At 39.1% G+C, this 11,051-nt stretch overlaps 1 protein-coding gene across 1 annotated transcript in view; it reads left to right on the forward strand.

Moving 5' to 3' along the window:
* Nucleotides 1-11,051, forward strand: part of LOC111963756 (protein furry homolog-like) — a 35,237-nt gene that overhangs the window by 13,114 nt on the left and 11,072 nt on the right. The window contains exons 4-7 of the mRNA XM_070443729.1: nucleotides 64-162; nucleotides 2,474-2,557; nucleotides 7,788-7,805; nucleotides 9,093-9,203. Coding sequence (XP_070299830.1) covers nucleotides 64-162; nucleotides 2,474-2,557; nucleotides 7,788-7,805; nucleotides 9,093-9,203 — 312 coding nt within the window. The remainder of the gene's footprint in view (nucleotides 1-63; nucleotides 163-2,473; nucleotides 2,558-7,787; nucleotides 7,806-9,092; nucleotides 9,204-11,051) is intronic.

Consider the following 11,051-nt stretch of genomic DNA (forward strand, 5'->3'; position numbering starts at 1 on the left):
CTCTCCTCCCGCCTCTCCTCTCCTATCCTCCTCCTCCTCTCCTCTTCTGTTCCCTCACTCCAGATCATTTCCTATGGTTTACTAGAGAAGATGAAGTTCAGTGTGTTGGAGCTGCAGGAGTATCTGGACACCTACAACAACAGAGAAGAGGCCGCTGTCTCAGTAAGACACCAACTACCCATACCGATACTGACTTTGAGCTGTTAAGACATTACAACCCATACCGATACTGACTTTGAACTGTTAAGACATTACAACCCATACCGATACTGACTTTGAGCTGTTAAGACACTACCACCCATAACGATACTGACTATGATCTGTTTAACATATTACAACCCATACAGATACTGACTTTGATTGATCTGGCAATGAGAACAATTTATCTAATTCCCCAGAGTCAGATGAACTTGTGGAGACAATTTCTATGCTAATGCTAGTAGATACCCATAGACTTCCAGTCATTGTGCTAACGCTAGTTAGCATTGGCTCATGAAACTACCTGTAACTTCCTTCATACTACACACAGAGACATACAAATGGTATCCACAAGTTCATCTGACTCTGGGGTAGTAGATACAGTGCATTAGGAAAGTATTCAGACCCCTTGACTTTTTCCACAGTGTTACGTTACAACCTTATTCTAAAATTGATTACATACTTTTCCCCCCTCATCAATCTACACACAATACCCCATAATGGCAAAGCAACAACAGGTTATTAGATATTTTGGCAAATTTATAAAAATTCTAAAACTGAATTATCACATTCACATAAGTATTCAGACCCTTTACTCAGTACTTTGTTGAAGTGTCTTGTGCAGCAATTACAGCCTCGAGTCTTCTTGGGTATGATGCTACAAGCTTGGCACACCTGTATTTGCAGAGTTTCTCCCATTCTTCTCTGCAGATCCTCTCAAGCTCTGCCAGGTTGGATGGGGAGCGTCGCTGCACAGCTATTTTCAGATCTCTCCAGAGATGTTTGATCAGGTTCAAGTCRGGGCTCTGGGTGGGCCACTGAAGAACATTCAGAGACTTGTCCCGAAGCCACTCCTGCGTTGTCTTGGCTGTGTGCTTAGGGTTGTTGTCCCGTTGGAAGGTGAACCTTCGCCCCAGTCTGAGGTCCTGAGCGCTCTGGAGCAGGTTTTCATCAACGATCTCTCTGTACTTTGCTCCGTTCATCTTTCAGTCAATCCTGACTAGTCTCCTAGTCCCTGCCGCTGAAAAACATCCCCACAGCATGATGCTACCACCATGCATTCACCATAGGGATGGTGCCAGGTTTCCTCCAGACGTGACGCTTGGCATTCACGCCAAAGAGTTAAATCTTGGTTTCCTCAAACCAGAGAGTCTTGTTTCTCATGATCTGAGTGTCTTTAGGTGCCTTTTGGCAAACTCCAAGCGGGCTATCATGCTCCTTTTACTGAGGAGGGGCTTCCGTCTGGCCACTCTATCATAAAGGCCTGATTGCTGGAGTGCTGCAGAGATGGTTGTCCTTCTGGAAGGTTCTCCCATCTCCACAGAGGAACTCTGGAGCTCTGTCAGAGTGACCATTGGGTTCTTGGTCACCTCCTTGACCAATGCCCTTCTACCCCGATATCTCAGTTTGGCCGGGCGGACAGCTCTAGGAAGAGTCTTGGTTGTTCCAAACTTCTTCCATTTAAGAATGATGGAGGCCACTGTGATTTTGGGGACCTTCAATGCTGCAGACATGTTTTGGGACCCTTCCCCAGATCTTTGCCTCGACACAATCCTGTCTCAGAGCTCTACGGACAGTTCCTTCGACCTCATGGCTTGGTTTTTGCTCTGACATGCACTGTCAACTGTGGGACCTTATATAGACAGATGTGTGCCTTTCCAAATCATGCCCAATCAGTTGAATTTACCACAGGTGGACTCCAATCAAGTGGTAGAAAGATCTAAGCTCAATGTTGAGTCCCATAGCAAAGGGTCTGAATACTTATTTAAATAAGGTATTTCTGTTTTTTATTTTTAATACATTTGCAAAAATGTCTAAACACCAGTTTTTGCTTTGTCATTATGGGGTACTGTGTGTAAATTGATAAGGATTTAAAATATATATATATTTTAGAATAAGGCTGTAACGTAACAAAATGTGGAAAAAGTCAGGGGATCTGAAAACTTTTCTTAATGCACTGTAACGGGCCTCATTGCCAAAATCCTGAAGTATCCCTTTAAAACACTACTACCCATGAAGGTCATGACTTTGATCTGTAAAGCTCTTTTCTCAAACCCAAGGTGCTACAGATAACCCTATGATAAGGAGACACTGTAGCGTTTACAGTTGTACTTGACAGAAAAGCCTAGAATGTACGCTACAATCTGTTAGTTGAGATTTTGACCCGCTAGCCCAGTCTAACAAGCCCTGATCAGTAACACTCCTCTTCTCTCTCTTCCCCTCTCTCTCTCTCTCTCTCTCCCCCTCCCTTTCACTTTCTCTTCTTCATTTCCAGTGGCTGAGGAACTGTAAGGACACGTTTCCCAGGTGCCCTGGCGATGGCGTGATTACCTGTCAGCCAGGAGACTCAGAGGAGAAGGTAAGTCCCCTTGACAACACACACCTGTCTCACTGTAGTTTAAAAGCATAAACTGATTACACACTGCTCTCTCACTCTCCGTCTTTCTCTAGGTGTATTTGATGTCCTTGTGTAGGGGGACGATACACTATACTATACACTATACTATACTACACAATATACTATATAACATGCTACACACTATGATATACTCTCCTACACACTACACTATACACCACACAACATACCATACTCCACAACACACAATACTCTACACTATACTGTGCACTATACTATACACAATACTATACTCTACCACACACTACACTATATACCACACAACATACCATACTCCACAACACACTATACTCTACACTATACTGTGCACTATACTATACACAATACTATACGCTACCACACACTATACTATATACCATGCGCCACACTATGCTATACTATACTATACACCACACAACACACTATACTCTACACAATACTATACACTGTACTATACTATACTACACTCTATGCTATACACTATACTATACATCACATTATACTATACACCACACAACACACTATACTCTGCACAATACTATACACTGTACTATACTCTATACTATTCACCACACTATACACRKTAACATACACTACCACACACTATACTCTGCACTATACTATACACCATACTATACTCCACTACGTACAATACACTATACACCACATTATACACCACACTATACTACACGCTATACTATTCACCACACTATACACTATAACATACACTACCACACACTATACGACACACTATACTATACACCATACACTATACTATACACGGCACTGTATACTATACTATACACTATACTATATACAATACTATGCACCATACTATATACCACACTATACACTATACTATACACTATACTGTATACTATACACCACACCACACACAATACTATATACTATACTGTACACTATACTGTACACTATACTATGCACTATACTATATACTGTACCATATAATATATACCACACTATACAATACTATATACAATACCATACACTCCTATATACTATACACCACACCATACTATATACTATACTACACACTATACTACATGCTATACTATTTACTATACTACACACTATACTACATACACTGTACTATATACTATACACTATACCATACACTATATTATATACTATAACCTTCACTATACTATGCACAATACTATACACCACACTATACCTACTACTATACTACATAATACACTGTACACTATACTATATACTATACTATATACAGCACTATACTATATATTATACTATATACAACACTATACTATATACTATACACTATACAAGACACACTATACGACACACGATACTATACCCTATACTATATGCTACACTATACTATGCACTGTACTATACACTATACCATATACTATACTATATACCACACCATGCACTATACTATACACGGTACTGTATACTATACTATACACGGTACTGTATACTATACTATACACTATACTATCTACTACACTATGCACCACACTATACTATATACTATAATATGCACTACACTACCCTATAATATACACTATACTATATATTGCACTATACACTATACTATGCAATATACTATATACTATACACACCACTATGTACTATACTATACACCACACTACAGTATACCACACACTATACTATGCACTGTCATCTACTACACACTATACTCTACACATCACTATACTATACTATACACTACACTATACACTATACCATACACTATACTACACACTATGCTACACTATACACCATACTCCACACTATACTATGCTACCCACTATACTCGACAACACACTATGCCCTATACTATACAGTATACTACATACTATAATATACACTATACTATGCACTACACTATGCACTATACTATATACTATACTATGCACAGCACTGTACACTATGCGCTATACTCTACCACACACCATACTGTACACTATACTATACACTATACTCTACACATCACTATACCATACAATATACTATACGATATACTATACCATACACTATACCATACACTATGCTACACTGTACACCATACTCCACGCTATACTATGCTACACGCTATACTCGACAACACACTATACACTATAATATACACTATACACTATACTATACAGTATACTACATACTATAATATACACTATACTCTATATACTATATATATACTATAATATACACAACAATGTACACTATACACCGTACTCTACTACACATTATACTGTGCACTATACTATACACTATACTCTACCACACACTATACTACATCACATAATATACACTATACTATATGCTATACACAACACTATAATGTACATTATATTATACACCACACTACACACCATGCTATACACTATACTACACCATACAATATAATATACTATACACTATACTACACCCTATGCCATACACTATAACATAATACATGCTATACTATATTCTATACTATACACACTCTATACTATACTCTACCACACACTGTACTATACCATACCCTATACTACTGACTATGGTGTATAGTGTGGTACAGTGTGTGTTGGAGTATAGTATTGTATAGTTAACTACACACTGGTACTACACCACTAGACTATACACTATACGCCACTCCATGCTATACATTACACCACCCACTACACTATGCTATACACTATACTATACCATCTATATTATAACATCTAATATAGTCTACTACACACTATATCTCTACTCTACACACACACTGTTATACATACTGTACACTATACTACTGACATAGTGTATGGTGTATAGTGTGTACAGTGTGTGGTAGCAGTATAGTATAGTGTGTATAGTACTACACACTAGTACTACACCCTAGGCTATACACTATATTCCACTACATCGCTATACATACACCACCCACCACACTATACTATACAATATACTATACTATACCACCCTATGCCACACACTATACTATACACATACTATATTATATATTATAATATAGTCTACTGCATACTATACTATACTACCCACCATACTATGTACTATACTCCACCACACACGATACCATACCACTCACTGCACTTATACTATACTATACACTATACTCCACTGCATATTATACTATACTATACACTGTACACACTGTGCGCTATAACTCATATATAATACTATTCCCGAGTCATGCCCATACTACTATCTAAACTAGTAACAGCTCGGTTTAGTTAGGGGCTTATACTTGCTCATCTCGACTACCACAACCATGCTTTATTATTCTACTCAAGAGTTTTTCAGCTCCAACAAATTTTCCTATATAGGATTGAGCGAGATCAGGGCCTCTATGTCGTCGCACTACTAAGTGACTCTAACTGTCAAATACCCTCTCGTCGTTACTTGAGATGATCCACTCTTAAAGCTCATAATTTTTCGAGAAGTCACAACTCTTTGGACGTGTGCTTGGCAGGTCATTGTCCCACTTTGGAAGACCATTCTGCTAAGCACCAAGCTTTCTTTCACTACTCACTGCCAAATGCACTCGATGCTCTGCTAGCACATGTCTTGAGAGATGTTCGCTACTCTTATCACCTATATATCCACACTGATATACTCTAGGTTACCATGATACGATCCACTGTGAGAAGATCCTCATTCATAGAAGTCTACATCGAAAAGTGGTACCACTGTCCCGTCATGAGGCCAGCAAAGTACCTCACAACATGGATGCTGCCATCCCCGTGCTTCACGGATGCAGATATGGGACGTATAGAGCATACCTTATACACCATAGCAATACACTATGCTACACTGTGTTACTATAGCGCTGATACTTACAGAGCCACTCGTAGCTCATCACCTTATATTAGTTATCCTATCTCCAAAGCCACATAACCATACTACCGAATGGTCATCTTATTGACCGAGAGCGATTTTACTCTCAAATATCTTAGAGTTTCATCAAGCAACAGTAACGTATGATAATTTCTCCAAATAGTACCATCTTTGATGCATGATCACTCATAATGTATTAGCAGTTGCGAAAACCATAGTCCCTGTTTATTTATGGACCGAGCGATAACTTTGAAGCACAGTGGCTTTTTTCCATGCCTGAGCGGCCTTTCAGGATATCTGTCCGATACATAATAGGATCGCACTTGGACACTTGGTATACTATAAAGGACACTTTAATACTTTATTATTTAGACTACACATTGAGCCACTCCTACGCTAGTATTCAACACAGGCTACTATTTTGCTCATAGTTGTTTTGGGACTATGACAGCACGCGCTCTCCTTCTGCGATCTACATAGGCTTAATAAAAATGACGGCTACGTGAGTCCCACACTGCGAGTGTCTATTATATACTATGCGTATACTATTACTATACAATAATTACTTGATTAACACGATGGGTAAAGCACTTATGCTTGAGATAAATCAGATTGTCTTATGCCAGAACGACTGCTAACCCTCAGATATTTCTCTGCCATTTCACTCGCATATTTTATTCTCCTACACAATACGCATCAGTGTAAGCACAGCATATGAGCACTGATAGATTTTGCACAAGTAGGCTGCATCCTCATGAAATACTACCTCACACACATATGAGGTACAATCTCTCCCAATTGACTATACAAATGCTGTCACATTACGTCTAGTGCACAACTGAATAGGCTCATTGCTAACAAGACCTGACTATACAACTTTGCTACTTACTCATGAGTGAATTTTTCCCACAATTGACTATCGATATTTCAAAAGGAGCGCACCTATGTCAACTTAGTGTATGTACTCATATAATTCTCACTGAGACTTCAAACTATACACTGCACTATACACTATACTATACTATACCACTGCACTATACTAATACACTATACTATATAATACACTATGCTATACACTATACTATACTATACACTGCACTATACTATACACTATACTTATAATACACTATGCTATACACTATGCTATGCCCTATACTCTACTGCACACTATATTATTCTACATACTATGCTATACTATACACAACACTATATTATATACTTACTCTACTACACACTATACTATACTACCCACTATGCTACTATGCACTATGCTATACTATGATGTGCTCTACTCTACTCTACTCTACTGCATGTGTTTGATTGATGTGTGTTTCTCGCCTCCCTCTCTCTCTTTCGCCTCGTAACATGCTCTCTCGCTGTGTAGCAAATGGAATCTCTGGCAGTAAGTCCTTTACTAAGTCCTTTTTGTCTTTTACTAATCCTTTACTAAGTCCTATCTACTATAATCTACTATGATTTACTATGATCTACTATGATTTAATATGATCTACTATGATTTATAATGATCTACTATGATCTACTATGATTAATATGATCTACTATGATCTACTATTATTTAATAGGATCTACTATGATCTACTATGATTTACTATGATCTACTATGATTTAATATGATTACTTGATTTAATAGGATCTACTATGATCTACTATGATTTAATAGGATCTACTATGATTTACTATGATCTTATGATTTAATAGGATCTACTATGATCTACTATGATTTATTATGATCTACTATGATTTAATAGGATCTACTATATTTAATAGGATCTACTATGATCTACTATGTTTATTATGATCTACTATGATCTACTCTGATTTAATATGATCTACTATGATTTAATAGGATCTACTATTATTTAATATGATCTACTATGATCTACTATGAATTAATAGGATCTACTATGATTTAATATGATCTACTATGATTTAATGGGATCTACTATGATTTAATAGGTCTACTATAATCTACTATGATTTAATATGATCTACTATGATCTACTATTATTTAATAGGATCTACTATGATCTATATGATTTACTATGATCTACTATGATTTAATATGATCTACTATGATTTAATAGGATCTACTATAATCTACTATGATTTAATAGGATCTACTATGATTACTATGATCTACAGATTTAAAGATCTACTATGTCTACTATGATTTATTATGATCTACTATGATTTATAGGATCTACTATTATTTAATAGGATCTACTATGATCTACTATGATTTATTATGATCTACTATGATCTACTCTGATTTAATATGATCTACTATGATTTAATAGGATCTACTATTATTAATATGATCTACTATGATCTACTATGAATTAATAGGATCTCTATGATTTAATATGTCTACTATGATTTAATGGGATCTACTATGATTTAATAGGATCTACTATGATCTACTATGATTTAATAGGATCTACTATGATCTACTATGATTTAATAGGATCTACTATGATCTACTATGTTTTCTCACTTCCCCTTTAGTGTTCCTTTTCAGTAACTGCTGATTCTACTGCTGCCATATTACCAACACAACAATACTGTGTATGAATTGATTTAGATGGCTCAGGTTGAGGATTATATATGTGTCCTGTACTGTATGTACTGTACTGTACTGTCTATAAATCCGTCCTCTCTCTCCTCTCAGCAACTGGAGCTGTGTCAGCGTCTCTACAAGCTTCACTTCCAGCTGCTCCTCCTCTTCCAGTCCTACTGCAAGCTGATTGGACAGGTCCACGCTGTCAGCGCTGTGCCTGAGGTAAGAGAAGGACTGCGATTGGATGCTTCAAAAGCGACCCAGAGACATTCTATAAACAGACAGACTGTGACTGGAGGAACATCCGGCGCCGATACGAGATGGCCGCCTCGCTTCGCGTTCCTTGGAAAATATGCAGTATTTTGTTTTTTTATGTGTTTTTCTTACTCGGTACCCCAGGTAATCTTAGGTTTCATTACATACAGTCGGAGGAACTACTGAATATACGATTAACGTCAACTCATCATCGTTCCTACCAGGAATATGACTTTCCCGAAACGGATCCAGTGTTTTGCCTTCCACCCAATACAATGGATCTGATCCCAGCCGGCGACCCTGTGCGACGCGTAAAAGGGGCAAACGAGGCGGTCTCCTGGTCAGGCTTCGGAGACGGGCACATCGCGCTCACACTCCCTAGCATACTACTCGCCAATGTCCAGTCTCTTGACAATAAGGTTGATGAAATCGAGCACGGGTAGCATTCAGAGAGACATCAGGGATTGCAACGTGCTCTGCTTCACGGAAACATGGCTAACTCAAGAGACACTAACGGAGTCGGTGCAGCCAGCTGGTTTCTTCATGCATCGCGCCGACAGAAACAACATCTTTCTGGTAAGAAGAGGGGCGGGGGGGTATGCCTTATGATTAACGAGACGTGGTGTGATCATCATAACAACACACAGGAACTCAAGTCATTCTGTTCACCTGATCTAGAACTCCTCACAATCAAATGTCGACCGCATTATCTACCAAGGGAATTCTCTTCGATCATAATCACAGCCGTATTATTCCCCCCAAGCAGACACATCGATGGCCCTGAACGAACTTTATCTGACTCTTTGTAAACTGGAAACCACAAACCCTGAGGCTGCATTCATCGTAGCTGGGGATTTTAACAAGGCTAATCTAAAAACAAAATCCCTAAATTCTATCAGCATATCGATTGTGCTACCAGGGCTGGAAAAACCTAGATCATTGTTATACTAATTTCCGCGACGCATATAAGGCCCTCCCCCGCCCCCCTTTCGGAAAAGCTGACCACGACTCCATTTTGTTGATTCCAGCTACAAACAGAAACTAAAACAACAAGCTCCGCGCTCAGGTCTGTTCAACGCTGGTCCGACCAATCTGATTCCACGCTTCAAGACTGCTTCGATCACGCGGATTGGAATGTGTTCCGCATTGCGTCCAACAACAATATTGACGAATATGCTGATTCGGTGAGCGAGTTCATTAGGAAGTGCATTGACGATGTCGTACCCACAGCAACGATTAAAACATTCCCAAACCAGAAACCGTGGATTGACGGCAGCATTCGCGTGAAACTGAAAGCGCGAACCACTGCTTTTAACCAGGGCAAGGTGACCGAAGCATGACCGAATACAAACAGTGTAGCTATTCTCTCCGCAGGCAATCAACAGGCTAAGTCCCAGTACAGAGACAAAATCGAGTCGCAATTCAACAGCTCAGACACAAGAGGTATGTGGCAGGGTCTACAGTCAATCACGGATTACAAAAAGAAACCAGCCCCGTCGCGAACCAGGATGTCTTGCTCCCAGACAGGCTAAACAACTTTTTGCCCGCTTTGAGGACAATACAGTGCCACTGACACGGCCCCTACCAAAACCTGCGGGCTCTCCTTCACTGCAGCCGAGGTGAGTAAACATTTAAACGTGTTAACCCTCGCAAGGCTGCAGGCCCAGACGGCATTCCCAGCCGCGTCCTCAGAGCATGCGCAGACCAGCTGGCTGTGTGTTTACGGACATATTCAATCATCCTTATCCCAGTCTGCTGTTCCCACATGCTTCAAGAGGGCCACCATTGTTCCTGTTCCCAAGAAAGCTAAGGAAC

Source organism: Salvelinus sp. IW2-2015, linkage group LG5, assembly GCF_002910315.2.
Source record: "Salvelinus sp. IW2-2015 linkage group LG5, ASM291031v2, whole genome shotgun sequence".
In the NCBI taxonomy this organism is placed as follows: Eukaryota; Metazoa; Chordata; class Actinopteri; order Salmoniformes; family Salmonidae; genus Salvelinus; species Salvelinus sp. IW2-2015.